The sequence below is a fragment of the Juglans regia genome, chromosome 3, assembly GCF_001411555.2.
Source record: "Juglans regia cultivar Chandler chromosome 3, Walnut 2.0, whole genome shotgun sequence".
Taxonomy (NCBI): domain Eukaryota; kingdom Viridiplantae; phylum Streptophyta; class Magnoliopsida; order Fagales; family Juglandaceae; genus Juglans; species Juglans regia.
This window is the reverse complement of record NC_049903.1, coordinates 6713079-6731898: the sequence shown is the minus strand read 5'-3', so window position 1 is coordinate 6731898 and position 18820 is coordinate 6713079. Positions and strand designations below refer to the sequence as shown.

Genomic DNA, 18820 nt, shown 5'->3' with positions numbered 1-18820 from the left:
TTTCACATGTTTATATATATGTGGTTTGTCTCTCTTTTTGCTCATCACAACTCACACATGAATATTTTTCAACACGATTTTTCCCATAGCTACTTGTTGAAATATCCTACCATCATTTCGACTTTGAAAAATAATCTCCGTGATTTTCATCATGAAAAGGTGAAAGGGTTACCTGGCCTCATGAAGTGAAGCCCGGCCACCTTCTGGAAATGTAATTAAAGTCTCCTTGAGAGTATAATTATTTTTAGATATTCTCAAACTATTTTATTACTATTAATAAATCATCATCTGAGATATTCTTAATATCCAAACGAAATTGTCCTCTTTTAGAAAACATTTCATCAAAGTGTGCCTATCCAATCAGAAAATACAATCCTTCATTGAAAAATGATAAGACATACAATTGTTTTTACAACATTTTATACAATTATGTTTTAAATGAATGACATTTTTATAAATTAACTTATCGGCATAACTTTAAATAAATATCCTTATTTTAAAACATGTTTGTATAAATATCTTAATGTTATTTGTTCCTAATCATGATACCTAGTTAGGGACAATTTGATTACTTCTAATCGTTTAGATTCTCTTATATGGCCACCAAATTAAGATTTACATCAGCCTAAAAGCTCTTAAACTGAAGTGAAAAGGGTACAAATTAAAGCGTTTGGATTGATTAATATGAGGCCTCGGCAATCACAAGGCTCATTGGTCTCTACTATTGAGATAATGAGTCAATTTACCTTTTGATGCATATATAGAAAGCTTTCGAAGCGTGATGAGTTTTCAGCATGCTATATATGCATGATTTTATATTTGTTAAACTACCAGATTTGAATATGAGCCCACACTAACTTTCATATTTGCGCATGTGATATGAGGCTCATGCGCTAATCAGAATGAAATAGGATGAGATGCATTTTGTAGCTTTGAGACCAAAAGTCTGTTGGTGCAGGACTTGTGATGGTTAGAGTTAGAGCCAACATGATCAGAGACATATGAGCGCCTCTCGCATAGGGAGAGTGTTGTGATGTGGTGGGCGTAAATTTTGAGGATCGTGGGCACTTTTTCAATTTAGTGGTGGACGGGTATTTGTGATTATTTTTTTTAACAAAAAAATTATTTGTGACGAAAATAAACTCATTTTAGTTAGAAATAATTGGTCGTAAATAAATAATTGCCTTATAGTATATACACTATACACCTATTTTTATTTTATTTTTGTAATAAATATGTGATGTAGAAATGATGAATAGAATAACTCTATTTTTTTCACATCAATAATTTTGAGATAATCAAAATCTTAATTTAAATAATAGTCACATCTCGAAATCTGTACGAACCAATTATGTTTCCAACCTAATAATTATAAAATGAATCAAGATTCTAATTTAAATAATAATCATTGAAAATTATATGTCACTTGAAAATCATTTCTCTTAGATCAATGCCGGCTACTATAGCCTTATTTTTGTCATTTCGTCTGCAAAATGACACTTGTATCAATTGTAAATCGGTACCTAAGAAAGGTGTCATGCGAAAAATTAAAATGAAAATTGAATGTTGCAACGTGACAAAGGCAATATATAATTCAAGGACGGACTTATTTATGACTCTATGAGTGTGACAAAAGAGATAATTGGCAGCGTCACACCTTATAAGTCAATTTGTGGCATAGTGATACTTTAAATTCCTTGTGTATACGAATAACTAAATAAGAAATCTTAAAAGGGTTTTTGACATTTTGTATATGACGATTTATGAATTAGAAATAGTTAGAATGTCCCTTTCTTATTGTTTTTTTTTTTCCTTAATTATTGAAAATGGATGTGATGAAATGATATAAAGTGATTATGGGACATTCTTTCTTGTTAATTAATTAGGTGGCCGAGTTAGTTTGAAATGGGACGGGGGAAGTACTCTCTGACTGTTAAGTACCCCTCACGTGTTTTGGAATGTGACTTAGAAAATAAATTTCATGGTAGGGCACTCGAGCCTTCAAATTAAAGTGAAGTAAAATGATTAGCAATAAATAAATAAATAAAAGTTCGAAGGACACAAATGTCCGCAACTATGTGTCGGTAGATCAAAACGTGTGTGCATGCGCATATTATAATGCCTATTCATTAAGTCCCTAATTTGTTGAGTTGTGTAGTCATGGAGGTTTTATGGACACAAATGTTTGTTTTTGTATGAGTTTGGATGAAAATTTAAAGTTAAATAAAATATTATTAAAATATATTTTTTTAATTTTATGTTTATTTTAAGATTTGAAAATGTTAAATTGTTTATTTTATTTTGTATAAAAATTTAAAAAATTGTAATAATTAAGTTAGATAAAATAAATTGAAAAAAGTTTTAAAAACAAAGACACAAATTTTTGAGTGCGCATTATGCAAGTTATGAAGATTTTTTTTTAATGAGGATAAATATGAGATTTATGTAAAAAAAAAATATTTTTTTAATAATAAATATACTATTTTTCAAAATAATAAACTTAGGCTATAAATATCAATAGTGAAAAGAGTGAATAGGGTGAGAGATGGGACGTGGGAGACGGTACTTTTTTTTTTTTTAAGAAAACATATTCATTTTATTAATAAAATGAAGTTATAATTGTGATTTATCAATACATAGAAAAATTCAGAAAACTAAATTATGTATCAACTCTGGAGCTTCCCCACGCATAAATTTCTTTGTGGCAGACTTTGTCTTAACTTCTCAACAAACTCTCTCATAATAGAGAAAGCACTTTGTAAAACAAAACTTGAAGGCCAGATCTGTCCTCCCAGGAAGGAAAAGTATAGGACACAATTATGGACACTACATCCATAGCCTATTTCTATTTTATTAAAAACTAAAATAAAAAAAATAAAAAAACTACAAATAAAACTCATTAACAACTAAACATCTAGTAACTAACAACTAAACTACAGAACCACAAGAACTGGTGTGACTCCGGACGTCACGCCTATCGCAAACATTGGCATCTCGAGCCCTAATGGCACGAGCACCTAGCTCACACATGGACAAAACAACCTTCACTGTGCAGGCAGCACCTACACGCGAGCACTGGCCTACGATCCACAGCCATGACATCGCCCACCACTCTCAAATAACTCTTGCCCAGATTGAGTCAGATCCAAAGGCTCAACACCTTACTCGGGTCAACAAAAGAATAGAAAAACAAACACCAACAAAACATTGAAAACTGAACAAACAGAGAAACAGAAAAACAAACACCAACATGCATGATGCGTTGGTAGTGGCGCGTGCAGGGCACTAGTCACTCGGGGAGAAAAACGACGGTCAATCTCGGAAGCCTCGGAGTCATGAAGTTCATAAAAGCCAAGCGTGGTGTCGGCAAATGCCTCTTTGGAGGCGCATGATGTCCACGTGCCGACAGATCCAAAAGTTTCGTCTCGTGCATGCGGGCTACGCTCTACTCCGATGGACGTCGGATTTGGTAGTCTTGAAGATTGGAGGTTGGGCATCATCCTGATGGGGCACGTGTAGAAATGCGACGGCTGAAAAGATCCGAACGACGATCCTCCCATATTTGGAAAAACCGATCATTCCTCCTTTTCTCTCTCTAGGAAAAACCTCTCGCTTCTCTCTAAACTCTTCCAAACTCATATCTGCGAAAAGGGGGCGAGAGCTTCGATTCCTCTCTCCTCTTTTTTCCTTCCCCTCCTTCTCTTATGTCCATTTTATTTTCTGTATAGTATTTTTTGGAGAGAAAATAATGCATAGTCAAAAAAAAGAGTTTACAACTTAATTTACGTTGAAAGATCAATAAATATATCTTGTTAAAAACATTTGGCATTCTAAAATATTTGCCAACTACAGATCCCTAATGTCAACAAAGTTTTCTTGTGGAGAGCCTGTCTTAATCTATCTAAGAGAACGATCATTTCAAATTTTGATTGTCCCTTGTGTAAACAACAACCAGAAACCATCAAGCATATGTTCTGGGATTGCAATTCAGCTAGTGATGTTTAGGATCAATGTTCAACAAGTTTATAAAAGAGTGTATCTAATTGTCAGGATTTCAAGGACCTAGTTGGGAAGATGTTTGGTGCCCTTAATCAATCTGAAATGGAGGAATTTACTGTTATCGGTTGGCTGATCTAGAAGATAATGAATGAATTTGTTTTCAAAGACAAGTTTACTCCTACTACATTAATGCTTCAAGCAAAAGCCTTACTTTCTGATATAAGGATCAGTTATGGACTTAGTAAAAGTGTGGGCAATAGGCAACTCTCGACTGATGGATGGCAAGTCCCTCCTCAAGGTAAGGTAAAATTGAATTGGGATGCAGCTCTGGACAAAGTTAAGTGCAAAGTGGAGATTGGAGCATCTATTTGAGATTGAGAAGGAAAGACTAAGGCTACACTTAAACAGCAAAAGGACCTGCTTCCTGACCCCTTCCTTGCAGAATCAACAATAATATTTCATGCAATCTTATTTTGTCAAGAGCTGAGTTTTAGGGACATTATTCTCAAGAGGGATTCACTACAATTTGTTCAAGGACTTGAAAGTGATCATGAAGTTGGAACAAGTTCTGGCATGTTGCAGGTAGACTCTAGAGTATTGTTGGCAAATTTCAATCCTTGGTCAGTGCAACACACTTGTAGGTCTAATAACAGAGTTGCTTATACCCTTGCAAAGAATGCTTTGGGTGTAATTTCACCGCTCATTGTATTGGATGATATTTCACCATGTATTCTTCTTCGAGGTTTTGAATTAATGCAAATCTGATTATAAAAAAAAAATAATAATAATTTAAAAGATGAGTCCCGACCCTTACTTTTTCAATATATATATATATATATATAATCACCTTTTCACTCTATATAATTTGTAAAAAATAAAATAAAAGAGTGGAATCGACGTCAGGAATATGCCAATGATGTGAAGGCATTTAGTTATCTTTAAATCCTGGAAATGAGTAGTTGGTGGTGGAAGTTGGTAAGTCAAGCAAGCATTCTTTTATTAACTGGAATAGACCATGTGAAAGATCTCATCGCATAAAGAAAAAAAAAAACTAAAGCATGCTTTATATATTTTAAAGCGACCAAGACCCGGTGATCAAAATAACTCCGCACCAAATTTCTTGAAAATTTCTAATCTTCAAATAGATTGTAAGTGAAAAAAAACTGTTAAAAATATTTGAAAATATTTATAAATAAAAAAAAACTATTATGTTAATGACGTGTTTCATACCCTGCTTGCTTCCGACGGTCATTGAAGACAATGAAGCTTGATGGCCTGAAGTGTCAGAAAGCATATCTGATACTTAAGTTAGTTTTTAACTCCAGAGAGAGTGTGAAATGACCCTCGACTTGTACCTGTGTTTGGGTTTTTATACTTTCATCTTCTGATGGATCACTGTTCTTCTTGTACCTGAAATGTTTGCCCTACCTTAATGGCATGTTGTCACATTTAATGCTGCATCATCTGTTGGGGACAAGATCTCCCATCAGGATCTCCTGTCAAAACTCTTCGTCGGCGCATTTAATACAGTGTAATTTCTCCCGAGCCATTCGATTAGTGTCGTGCCTGACACTGTATCCTTTCCCTCTACCTTGGCCTAGGGCCCCGCTTCCTTATCAGCCGGTGGACTTGCAACATCTAGGCCGTGGGTCTTAGTAGAGAAGGGTCGGACTTGAGACAAGGGAGAATATCTCTCTCCACCTTAAACTAATTTACTCATTTTTTCACAAATATATATATATATATATCAACTTGTATTACAGAATGATTTCCTACTTGTTTGTTAAATTATTAGTGGTGTGCCGAAAGTCAATTAAGTAAAATGGAGAGGTTTGGTCATTTTACACTATTTCTATTTGTTTTAGAACCAACACCCAACATGCATGATATGTGCACGAAAATAATAGATGGTAACTAAATACTCACATTTTATGTTGAGAGTCTCAAACAAAAAATGAAGTATCCTTGTTTATGGATAATATCTAACGTCTTTTAACACACTCACACATGCACACTATATGCATTTTACAAATATTAATTATTACAAGTTTGATATATTCGTGAACGTATCTCGTTTCAAACCTAAAATGCGAGGGAAAGGGTTAATCCATGTAATTGTAATTAAAACTTTGGCATATAGTCGGATCACAAAGTAAGGCTCGGTTTGGATACATAAAATATTTTATCTTATTATTATAATTTTTTTAAATTAACACATAAAATATAATAAATAATTTAATTTTTTTAAATCTTAAAATAAAAATTATATTTTTTTAATATTTTATTTAATTTTTAATAAAATATTTTATCCCATCTTATCTAAATTATAAAATGAAACGTGATTAAGACAGGTAAAAATACCAAACTCTATTCAAATATATATATATATATATATAAATTGATAATCGATATTATTTTGTTTAGATATTTTATTTATTAATGTGAGAATGTGGCCCCACAAGGCTCACCAACACCGGTACCAGCACAGCACCATCAGCCACAAAGGAAAATTAGGTAAAAGACAGCATGCGAGTCAAAAACAACGCACACAGCCCTACACGACGACTCCTTTTCCTCTTTTATTACTATTATAAATAATATCAAATTGCCCTTAAGCTTAACCAACAACAAACTAGTTCGTGGTCATGAAGTAAACTCGACGAGGATGAAAACGACATTTCGCGCTTCCCCCTTTTCTCGTTACCCCAACCAATGACAGTCCGTCGTGTCGTTCCTTCATCCTTGCTCAGAAGGCCCCCCCCCCGCTCCCCAAACATAATCAAAATTAAAAATATATATAAAAAACACGTGGTACCATGTCTTTGTAATGAAGTCACCTATGACCTCATTAGGAGCGCCATGTCATCATCCGGAAAACCTTATCCGCTGCATTCCTGTGACGTTCTGCCACGTGGCAAGATCGGGAAGTTGGGGGCACCCTCCATGCGGGTCCCCTCCCTGCCCCTGCTGGTAGACACGTGCCGTGATTATCTGAAATTTATTTCTAATTTTTTGGTTACGTAGACACGAGGCACATGTGAGTCGTTGCATTGTGCTATTCAAATGGATTTTTCTTTTCTTTTCTTTTATTTACGTATCTATTAATGCAGTTGCCTGTGGGGCCTGGGGGAGTTGTTTGCCTATGGGAGCTGGACACGGAAAGCGCGACCCGGTTCTGTCTAACGTTTTGGTTTTGATACGTGGCAGTACATGCGGGCGACATGTCAGCGACTGCCTTGGTTGGAGGCAGTAAGAGCGCGTGAGGGAACGACTCATCAATGCCAGTTGGCATTACTGGGTAGTCTACTGGCCGACCTTATCCTCTTCCTTTTATGAAAAAAAATATTAATAATATTTACTAATTTGCTTTCTTTTTCTTCCAAAAGGACATTGTATATTGTAGAGAGAGAGAGAGAGAGAGGGAGAGATTGGAAGGTGACTCTTGGGGATAGACAGAGGACCAAACCAAAACCGAAAGAAACCCTAGATTTCTTTCTGCTGAAAGAATATTGATATCTTTCGTTGTTTGGATTCTCAGATCCGAGCTTGCCTGAAGAAGGACAGGAATGATCTTATTCTAGAGCTTTTGGTGAGTATAAAATAGTTTCGTTTTATTTTTTTATTTTTATTTATTTATTTATTTTGTATTTGATGGTATAATTTGCGATTGGTTAGCCTCTTCTACTCATGTTTTTGTTTGGATTTTATCATTCGGATTATGAATATGCGAGTTTTAGTGAGCAGGAATTGTGTACGCGGATCTTTATTCATATTTGAATGTCATTGACTCATCCACGTTAATTCTTGATTATGAAGAACCTGCTTTACTTTTTACTTTTTCCGTGGAAATTAATCTTAATGATGCTATTTATGTTATACTCATTACAGATCGTGCCCAATTATAGTAATTTCGGGACAGAAGCAATCGTGGGTTTGGTGTATAATATTGAGGTCTTGTGAAAGATTTTGGATTGGGAATATATACCATAAAAGCCGTTAAAAATGATGTCCAGATCGTATACCAATCTTTTAGATCTAGCTTCCGGAAACTTTCCCGTCATGGGCCGTGAAAAAAAGCGCCTTCCACGCGTAATGACCGTTCCGGGGGTCATTTCTGAGCTTGATGATGACCAGGCCAATAGTGTAACATCAGACGTTCCATCCTCTGTCATTCAGGATCGTATCATTATTGTTGCTAATCAGCTCCCTGTGAAAGCTAAGCGCAGACCTGATAATAAAGGCTGGAGTTTTAGCTGGGATGAGGACTCTTTGTCATTACAGCTGAAGGATGGTTTACCTGAAGATATGGAGGTATTGTATGTAGGGTCTTTGAGGGTTGATGTTGATTCCAGTGAGCAAGATGATGTGTCACAGCTTTTGTTGGATAGGTTTAAGTGTGTCCCTGCTTTTCTACCGCCCGATATTTTATCAAAGTTTTATCATGGCTTTTGTAAACAGCATTTATGGCCGCTTTTTCATTACATGCTTCCCTTCTCTGCAAATCACGGTGGACGGTTCGACCGGTCTTTATGGGAGGCATATGTGGCAGCAAATAAGATTTTCTCACAAAGGGTGATAGAGATTATAAACCCAGAGGATGACTATGTTTGGATTCATGATTACCATTTGATGGTACTGCCTACCTTCTTGAGGAGGAGGTTCAATAGACTACGGATGGGGTTTTTTCTCCACAGTCCATTTCCTTCATCAGAGATATACAGGACCTTGCCAGTAAGGGAAGAGATCCTCAAGGCACTTTTGAATTCAGATCTTATTGGTTTCCACACTTTTGATTATGCTCGGCATTTCCTGTCTTGTTGCAGTCGAATGTTGGGTTTGGAGTATCAGTCAAAAAGGGGTTATATTGGGTTGGAATATTATGGGAGGACTGTGGGGATAAAAATCATGCCAGTTGGAATTCACATGGGACAGACTGCATCTGTTTTGAGACTCGCAGATAAGGAGTGGATGGTGGGGGAGCTAAAACAACAGTTTGAAGGAAAAACTGTGCTTCTCGGGGTTGATGATATGGACATCTTTAAAGGCGTTGATTTGAAATTGTTGGCAATGGAACAGATGTTGAAGCAGCACCCAAAGTGGCAAGGAAAGGCAGTTTTGGTACAGATTGCGAACCCTGCTAGGGGAAGAGGGAAAGATCTTGAGGAAATACAGGCTGAGATACAGGCAAGCTGCAAGAGGATTAACAAAACTTTTGGCCGACCCGGTTATGAACCAATTGTTTTCATAGATAGACCAGTTACTCTCAGTGAACGAGCAGCATATTACACCATTGCTGAGTGTGTTGTGGTCACAGCTGTGAGGGATGGGATGAATCTTACGCCTTATGAGTACATTGTTTGCAGGCAGGGTGTTTCTGGGTCTGAGTCAAGTTCAGAATTTAATGGGCCCACAAAGAGCATGCTAGTAGTATCTGAGTTCATTGGGTGTTCGCCTTCACTGAGTGGTGCAATTCGGGTAAACCCGTGGAACATCGAAGCAACTGCTGAGGCAATGAATGAGGCAATTTCAATGTCTGATTCTGAGAAGCAATTGCGGCATGAGAAGCATTACAGGTATGTTAGCACGCATGATGTGGCATACTGGTCGAGGAGCTTTTTCCAAGATATGGAAAGAACTTGCAAGGACCATTTCAAAAGACGCTGTTGGGGAATTGGTTTGAGCTTTGGTTTCAGGGTTGTGGCACTGGATCCTAATTTCAGAAAGTTGTCTATCGATGCCATTGTATCTGCATATTTGAGGTCCAGAAATAGGGCTATACTCTTGGATTATGATGGCACTGTAATGCCCCAAACTTCCATCAACAAGACCCCAAGTCAAGAGGTTATATCAATCATAAACATGCTTTGCAGTGATGTTACAAACATAGCGTTTGTTGTCAGTGGAAGAGGAAGGGATAGTTTAGGCAAGTGGTTTTCTCCTTGCAAGAAACTTGGAATTGCTGCTGAGCACGGTTACTTCATGAGGTATGCTATTTTTTACTTTTGCTTTGTGTTAGCACCTGTTTTCTATTTCCTAATGCCTAAATTGAATTATATCTTAGGTGGCCCGCAGAAGACGAGTGGGAAACCTGCGGACAGAATAATGATTTTGGGTGGATACAGATAGCCGAGCCTGTTATGAAATTGTATACTGAATCAACCGACGGTTCTTATATTGAAACCAAGGAAAGCGCCTTGGTTTGGCACCATCGGGATGCTGACCCTGGTTTTGGATCCGGCCAGGCTAAGGAGATGTTAGATCATCTAGAAAGTGTGCTGGCAAATGAACCTGTTTCTGTCAAAAGCGGTCAGTTCATTGTGGAAGTGAAGCCACAGGTAGGCCTCTGAGTTCTCTAGTCTTGGTTCTTTGGACTTCCTATGTGAATGTGGGTCCCTGTCAATCATCAATATGGGTGTAAATTTTAACTGGAAAACCAGTCCGGAAGGACCGAACCGGTGGAACAGGTCCGGAACTTGTTTCTAAAATGCCAAAACTGGCCTGAACCGGTCTGGTTCTGGTTCCGGTTCCATAATTTTTAGGACCGGACCGGTTCACTATGATATATATTTAAATAAATTTTTAAAATATTATATATAATAATATATATTATAATATTATATAGTATTCTTTTTATTGCTGATTTTTTATTTTCATTTTTTGTAGCAGTTATATTTATAGGCTTATAGCAGATTTCTTGTTTCAGTTTTTGTTTTATAGCAGAATTTTTTTTTACTCGTATGATGCTTTAGAACCACATGTCTGTTATTTGTTACGACTGCTGGTAGAATACACTTAATAAAGACCATGTTCTTCCAGCCTTGAAAAGAAATATATGTTGTTTGACTCACCCATTTTGTTGGAACACCTGGCAGATGCATTTATGGGCTAATGCCTTCATTTCCCCATATGACTCAAATCTTTTACAATTGTATAATTATGTGAACATTATCATTAAAGAAGTAAGAACAACTGGATCGCATTATTCAAATAATGGGACACGTGGCCATATATGCCTCCATATGTGCATCATTTGTGAGGAAATTAAACCCAATTTGAGTAGGATGTGTTAGGTTTGGTTGAGAAACCTCATGACGATGAGTCGTTTTATGTTGGCATGATGGACAAGCATTAAAGCATAGCATTTAGCATTTGACCCTTAGATTTTATGCGCCAAGTTGGCAAAGTGCAACTATTGTTGGTTCCTTTCAATTAGAGTTGGGCATCCATGTAAGTTGGAGACTTCTGGGCCTAAAAAGATTTAGGACACTGGACTTCCACACAATGAGGTGCTTTTACTTTTGTTTAGAGGGTGTTTCTACTTGCAGTTTAGCCTCAAAGGATGGATTGCTGAAATTTACACGGCAAACCTTCACTAGTGGCATGTCAATTTAGCTTGCAATCACCGGAGTGTTACTGAATATAACTTCAATAATCCCATATTTTCATTGACCATGTCATTCGTATTAATAAAACTGTCTTTCTTACTTATCAAAAAGAAAATTTCATATTTTCATTTGTTCAAGGCTGATTGTTTGCTTGCAGATTGAGTGTGTTGTCGGATTACATGGATGCTCACAATATAGCCAGTAGTTGTCTATGTGTCGGATTAATAGATGCTGACAAGAATAGCCAGTAGTTGTACAGAAGTGGGTATAAGCTTTCTATAGACACAAGTAATCAAACGAATAATAGAATCTGTCTGTATTTGATGCCCATGTGAATGCGATCGATATTTCCCTGGATTGTTATGTTAACCTAGCTGCAATCATTTTGAAACCTTCCTAATTATTTGGCTTGAATTAAGTTCTTGACGCAAATGGTGAGATAAAACACTTTTACATTTAGCTATGGTTACGCAGATGTTTATTCACTGCTTTGCTGTGTCCTCGTGTATTTCTCGAAATTTACCTTGCTTATGATCGTGGTTTTAGATATATTTTCTTTCATTATGGTTCCCTCTAGACTTCTTGTGCCACTTTTGGTGGTTTTATTATGCTTCTTTCTTGCTATGTAATGGAGCTTCCACTGCTCAGAAAACGTGATATTTGAATCTGACCTATGATGTGGCCTTTAGGGAGTCAGTAAAGGTGTGGTTGCAGAAAAGATCTTTGCAGCAATGGCGGATCACGGAAAGCAGGCTGATTTTGTACTGTGTATTGGCGATGACCGATCTGATGAGGACATGTTTGAGATCATTGGCAATGCAATGAATAGTGGTGTCCTCTCTTCTAATACATCAGTTTTTGCATGCACTGTTGGACAGAAGCCAAGTAAAGCTAAGTACTATTTGGATGACACGACAGAGGTCATAAACATGCTTGAAGCTCTTGCAGAGGTTTCAAACTCTACACCCTCCCCCACAGATGAAGCTGGAAGCTCCCCTTGAAATCTTCCCTGCCTTTTCTGACTCCAGTGTCTTCTGCTTTAAACCAATGGAGAAGATAAGAAGCTGACCTGGGATTGAAGGTGACGATGACTCTCATCTCTGTTTGAAGTAACTTGGTGGGAGAAACCTTAAATGATATTTTCTGATTGGTCCGTGGCCATATGCGATTTATTTTTGTGACGAACAATGGAGCAGCGTGGTTTTTAAGCAGGATTCTTTTGCATAAGCTAAGACATCTGAAGGATTGACAGGACCTACCATATTGATTCATGGAGAGCCGACTGGAGTTGGAAGAACAGCCTAAATAATCGGTTGCATCACATACACATAAAGGCTGCTCAGCCGGCCTAATGCAAATATCAAACTGACCAATGGCGTTCTTGTGCTTCTCACTTGAAATTCTACCAGGGATAAGTTGTTAATGTTGGGAAAGATGTTCAGGTGGGGTAACAGAAACAGGTTTTCAGCTGGTGTAGTAGACGACGCCTCATTAGATGAAACAGTACACTCTAGTGTCTTCTTCTTTTAGTTTTTTCTTCCCTCTTTAAATTTTTGAGTGGATTTTATTTTGCAATTGTTACTCCGATATATTTTTATTTTTTGGCTTATTCTGTAAATTTTATAGCAAAATATTAGTTTTATATCCCTCTATTTCCATTGTCGTATTTTACAAGGACCTCGTCAAAAACCGAGGTTTTAACGGTCTTTCTCTTTGTGCTGGATGCAGTGGAGCAATAAGAATGCAGAAGAGAGGAACTCCTTACATCCATATAGAAGTACTGTGTATTAGTTTCATCTTTCGAATGCTTTCTCGGCAATGGAAACTTTGCAGCAGAAGCTTAACAGATTTACTTGCACTAAATTGGATTTCGAGGTCTTTTTACTTTCAATTTTCCAAGTAGAAAATCGTGTCAATCTATCTTGATTCGTTGATTTATTTTGGTATATCAAGTTCAACATGACTTTGAAAACATATAAGAATATATTATATATATATATATATAAAGTTATTCTACTCTTGAATTCTACACACTATTCACATAATTAAAATGGGTTCTATTCAAATTTTAGAATTTATCTTTTAAATTAAATTATATCATATAAGCACTTTATTAGATGTGCTACACACACCTTGGAGCACATCAACTTGAGAATATAAATTTTCATATATTTTAGTAAAAAATGGATTGATCAAAGGAACTATATTATGAGGGCATTATTAGGTGAATTAAATCGTTGGGAAATATTTTATTTAACTATGTAAATTAGATATGAATGGTAGTTAGAAATATTTATTCACAGAGAGTTGGTGATACCATATTCTAAACCAAACCGTGCTTGTATAGTTTGTATTCGAACAATTTCTCATTTTCACCGAAGACTGAAGAGGGACAGACAGTGAGGATCGAAAACTGGCCCTACCTATAAACAAACATGGGGCTTGGCTGGCACTCAGTTGAAAACCGCAACAATGGAAGCGCCTTTATTTCTCAATCTTTATTGAGAACTTTGACAGAGCTTAAGGGGTGCAGCATTTATTTCTCAATCTCATGGTCCTTGTCTACGCCCGACAAGGTGTCTCCCGATTGCAAACTCGAATGATTGTTTGTTCGATCTTGGGTGTATCAAGGTGGACGAGGATGTCAAGCTTGTCTCATTTATAGATCAAAACTCCCTTATTTATTTATCCCCATGTGCACTTCTGACTAATCGACTATGGTTTGAAGATGCTGTTTGGGCAATACTTACTGCATGCCTGCATGCTGCTATAAAATGTTTAGATGCTATATATGCTATCAATGCCACCCGTTTTGGTTTGTTTAACTAAGGGTGTCACTTCTGAATCCTCTAAGAAAATGAAAGCCGCCAAAAGCAGCAAAATGACACATCTTTTTTCTCGGTTTTACTACCACTTTTTTGACATGTACTGCTGGGAGCCTGGGGTGGTGGGCACTCGCTCGGAGATTAGATATAGGCTAAACTGCATCGTGCATGTGAGTCTGTGACCCAACATAGAGCTAGCCCGTGAACCAGGCTCAGGTTCCAGTCCTACTGTCACTTCGCTGAACGAAATATGGCATTATCTGGCAGTATAGAGATTGTCTTTTTTTAGTGAGTGAAATATAATTAACTAGGATAAAAGATAATAGCCTAATAGGAGGGAGGGATGACAGATTAAAAAAAAAAAGAGTCAAAACTACCATACAGTGTGATAAACAAAAACAAGTCAGGACATGGAACTAAACTGTTCTGGTCCCATAATTCCTCCGCGTCTGGTCGAGCAGAATGCCGCCTTGAATACAATTTCTTTGGTTGAAGGAGAACCCATTAGAACTAGGATGTAAAAGTTTAATGGTTTACATTGAGAGGGTTTCCCATCCGACATCCTTTTGAATAGGGAGCATACGAAAGTTATCTCCCGGTAAAAGAAGCGGTGGAGAAGTGCATGTAGCTCTGGTAAAAAGGACAGCATTGCTTGTGGGAGCCACACATGCCCGTGAAAAGGAGGCGGTGGAGTCAGACAAGACTCTCATTGAGGTGCATGCCATGAATAGCAATTTGGCGCAGATTTGGAAGTTAATGTCAATGAAAAGATGTAAAAAAATTAAAAATACAAAATAGGACAAGTAAGACAGCAAAGCAGATCGCTAAAAAAAAGGGGTTAAAACTCAAGGCAACTAGCTAGGCAACGCGTGGTGACCATGTGTGGGCAAATGGAGGCAGATGATGGCTGGGATTGGCGAATGAGGGGCAGGGGATTTCAATTGACAAATATGAGAAGAAGAAAAAAAGATATAAGAAAAGAAAATAGAGAAAGGGAGAAACAAGTGGAAGAAGATTGAATTTTGAGAGGAGAGAGAAGGAAGCCTTATGGACATATTTTTGTTAGGGGGGGGTTTTGGTGAAGGATGGACAAAGCTGAATAGGATAGAGATTTATTATAAGAAATATTTTATTTCATCTCATTTCATCATTATAATTTTTTTAAATTTTTATATAAAATATAATAAATTAATTAATTTTTTTAAATCTTAAAATAATAATAATATTAAAAAATAATATTTTATTCAACTTTCATTTCATCTCAATTCACGTATATAATTGACCACATACTATTACCGCAAGCCTACAAACACTATTGACAAGATTTATTTAATTAGTAAACTGCCTCCATTTTTACTAGCTCTTCTTTTTTTAACCTTTTATTGACAAGATTTATTTTATTTAAATTGATGATACAGTTTTTGGCATAATCCAACTTCCAAGCCCAACCTCCCATTTTATCATACATCTCTTGACCTTGATCGGGTCGGAATCGTCGGATTGCGTCTCTCTTCCACGCCTTATGACTTGGTTTGCCTTTCTTTTGACCCAGTTTTTCATAAAAACTCAGGACTTGGGTCGAGTTGTTATTCGACCCAGTCATCTACAATCTCTACTGTTACGAAGCCAATTTTCGTATCTAAATTGGAACATTTTTTTTTATGGAAATAGTCTAATTTTATTAAAGAACCGAAGTTATAAATGTGACTTAATACATAGACAAATCTAAACTATAAGTCAACTGCACATAAGCCAACAATTAATATTCAATATTAATTGAATATATGGAAATAGTTTGGATATATTAATATATCCAAACTACGGCCTGATCTTTAAGAGACCTACATAAGCCAACAATTAATATTCAATATATCCAAACTACGGCCTGATCTCTAAGAGACCTACATAAAACTGATGTTAAAAACATTTACTTATATATTCAATATTATTAAAAAAAATTAATTTTAACAATATACTATTATAATCACATACACGTATATATATATATATATATATATATATATATATATATATATATGCCCGTATAAATTGTTGCCTATATAACTCTGCATTTTCAGAGTTATAACTTCTTCCAACGGATTAATACTTGGAAACTGGGTGAGTAGTTTACATACATATACAATACCATTAGCAATCCATTTAATATCCCATTCTCTCAAATATGTGGAATATATCTATATGGATTAAAATATTTTTCTAATTATTAAGTTTTTATAATTTAAAGGGAGATAGACACCCCATGAATTTTACTATATTAATTGTTTTGTGTGGATTTCAGTATTAAATACTAGATCCATCTTTTCTAAATTATAATATATATTTGAGTAATAAATTTATATGAAATCTCCCTTACATCCATAAAGAAATTATATAAAAATATTTTCATAAATTTAAATAAATTCATTTGATCTATTAGATTTATTTTATATAAAAAATAATTTTACAATTTAACGTATCATATTAAATCACGTTAATAAATTTAATTTTACATAATCATTTGTTAAAAGAGTAATATTAAATATAAACCCTTTGTTAAAAAATAGATTCTGCTAAAAAAAAAAGATCTGTTTTTAGGAACATTTTTTCAAAATGAAATCCAATTTTTTACAAAAAATTTAGACAAAATTTACCTATTTAAAATTTGTACTGATGTTTAAAATATTTCTCATACCAATAATATACAACATATGGTATGGATTTAAAATTCCCGTTACATAGAAGTAGCAGACTAACTTTCCCAAATATGATACCGGAGCGTGTGAAAAAAAGCGCGTTGGTATTGTAATTTGTCACATGCAATATACAGAACTTTAGCGACTCGCCGGCGTAGTAGTAACCGGAGACAAATAAACCTGACTTTGTATTACGGTTTTTCCAATCTTGAAACCCGGAACGACTGTGAAACCCACGCTGAGCTCACCCCCGCCATTTCCACCGGCGATTTCACCGGAGTTGAACGAAGCTTCCTCTGCCACGCATTCCATGTACACCTCAGAATACCTACAGTTCTTCCTTACCTGAAAAATGCTTACCTCTTCATCGATCGAGAATGCCAAGCAATGTAAAAGCCACACGCGCTTCGCCATCTCAGCAAACGCTACGAAGAAAGAGGAGTCAGGGACGCCCCCGGAGTTCACGAGCTTTCGCTGATTCAAGTTACCGAAGAGAGAGCACTCCATTTTCGCATGTACGAGGTGAAGGTACTTGGCCCTTGTGAACTTTGCAAACGATGAGTTCGGATTATGGGAAAGAAAATGTCTTGGATTCACGTTTGTGAGCTTCTTGAACTTGTCGAAGAAGAGGCGATTGCAGTGTGTTTCAAGAGGAGGTTGTCGTTGGGAGTGATCACTTGGTTGGAACTGAGGGCAATTGAAGCCCTGAAACAAGCTTATGTTTACGAAGGATTCGAAAGCGAAGAACCGGTGGCTTGGGTTTGTAAAAACCGCGTCAGGTTCGATGAACTTGACGGCCGCGTCAAGATCCCAGTGTTCCGAATCCATTTTACGTATCATTAATTTCACGAAACTACGAATGGATCGTAGGGTGTGGTGAAGAAATTGGACAAAATGGGTCACATTGAGCACCGTAAGTCGAAGATTATCGAACATGGACAGAGACCCACTTGAGTTTAACCTCTTGTATAAGCACTTGTTAAGTGAATTGGAGTTGTCGAGTTGGTTCTGAAGCGAAGTGATGTTGGAGTCTTTGAGGTCAGCCTCAGTCTCGAGCTTCTTGATGGTAATCTCGTAGGTCTTCATCAACCCCTGCTGCTCCTGAATCTCCGCGAGCATGAGCGTGACTTGGGGTGAAAGATCGAGTTCTTTTCTCAAGAAGCTGCGCTTCAGCTCGGAAATTGCTTTGAGCTCGTCCACCACGGCCTGGTCCGCGACCTGAATAGCTTCGCAGTTGTAAGGGTTCTGTGCCATTTGGAGCTCAGCATAAGCAGCTTTGATCGAAGTAATGCCCGCGAAAAGCTTCGCCACCAAAGCTTCCAGCACTGCTCTCTGCTGCCGGCCTCTCGCATCAATATCATTCTTGTCGAACTGCTGGGAGTTTCTATCGGTGAAAAAATCCTCCTTGACGTTGGATTGCGATGTGAGCATGCAAATCCCATTGTTTGAAGTCCGGAGGTTGATAACTTTTTGGAAAGTGCGCGCTAACTTGTTCTTGCTGTTCAAGGCTGATTTGGGTGTCAGTGTATCCATCTTAGAAGAAAGTAGAACAGAGTCGTGTTTTTGGGCATGAAATTGTGAGCTAGTATGTCGAAAAAGAGGACGGAACTTTCGATTAACAAAGGAAATTCAAATCGAAAAAGAGGACGGAACGTTCGATTAACAAAGGAAATTCAAAAAGAAGGGGTTTGATCGAGGGGGAAAAGTTTTTGGAAGATAGCCTATGGAGTGATTTCTACGTTGAAAAGTAGGCACAAAATTTTGACTATATCAGAGTGCAGCCGGAGATGGAGGTGGAGGTGGAGAAAAGTAGGATTTAAAGCGCGGGAAGGCTTTTTATGTTACTGCAGATAAGTATTAGCGTTCTTACGGTACTTTTTTTCATCTAAAATTTTATTATTTATAGAAATTATGATTT

At 36.7% G+C, this 18820-nt stretch overlaps 2 protein-coding genes across 2 annotated transcripts; one reads left to right on the top strand and one right to left on the bottom strand.

The window, feature by feature from the left end:
- The first annotated feature begins 7390 nt into the window (after positions 1-7390).
- LOC108984893 (probable alpha,alpha-trehalose-phosphate synthase [UDP-forming] 7) lies at positions 7391-13031 on the top strand. Its single transcript, XM_018956978.2, has 4 exons — positions 7391-7588; positions 7888-9983; positions 10061-10334; positions 12074-13031. The coding sequence occupies exons 2-4, from the start codon at positions 8002-8004 to the stop codon at positions 12383-12385; spliced, it is 2568 nt and encodes an 855-aa protein (XP_018812523.1). The 5' UTR covers positions 7391-7588; positions 7888-8001; the 3' UTR covers positions 12386-13031.
- Positions 13032-16867: 3836 nt separating this feature from the next.
- On the bottom strand, positions 16868-18820 carry LOC108984889 (protein GRAVITROPIC IN THE LIGHT 1-like). The gene has a single exon (XM_035688059.1). The coding sequence runs from the start codon at positions 18433-18435 to the stop codon at positions 17041-17043; it is 1395 nt and encodes a 464-aa protein (XP_035543952.1). The 5' UTR covers positions 18436-18820; the 3' UTR covers positions 16868-17040.

Coding starts and splice junctions, on each gene's coding strand:
- LOC108984893 (XM_018956978.2), top strand. CDS start 8,002: ATGATGTCCAGATCGTATACCAATCTTTTAGATCTAGCTTCCGGAAAC. Junction 9,984..10,060: donor GAGCACGGTTACTTCATGAG/GTATGCTATTTT, acceptor ATTATATCTTAG/GTGGCCCGCAGAAGACGAGT. Junction 10,335..12,073: donor TTGTGGAAGTGAAGCCACAG/GTAGGCCTCTGA, acceptor TGTGGCCTTTAG/GGAGTCAGTAAAGGTGTGGT.
- LOC108984889 (XM_035688059.1), bottom strand. CDS start 18,435: ATGGATACACTGACACCCAAATCAGCCTTGAACAGCAAGAACAAGTTA.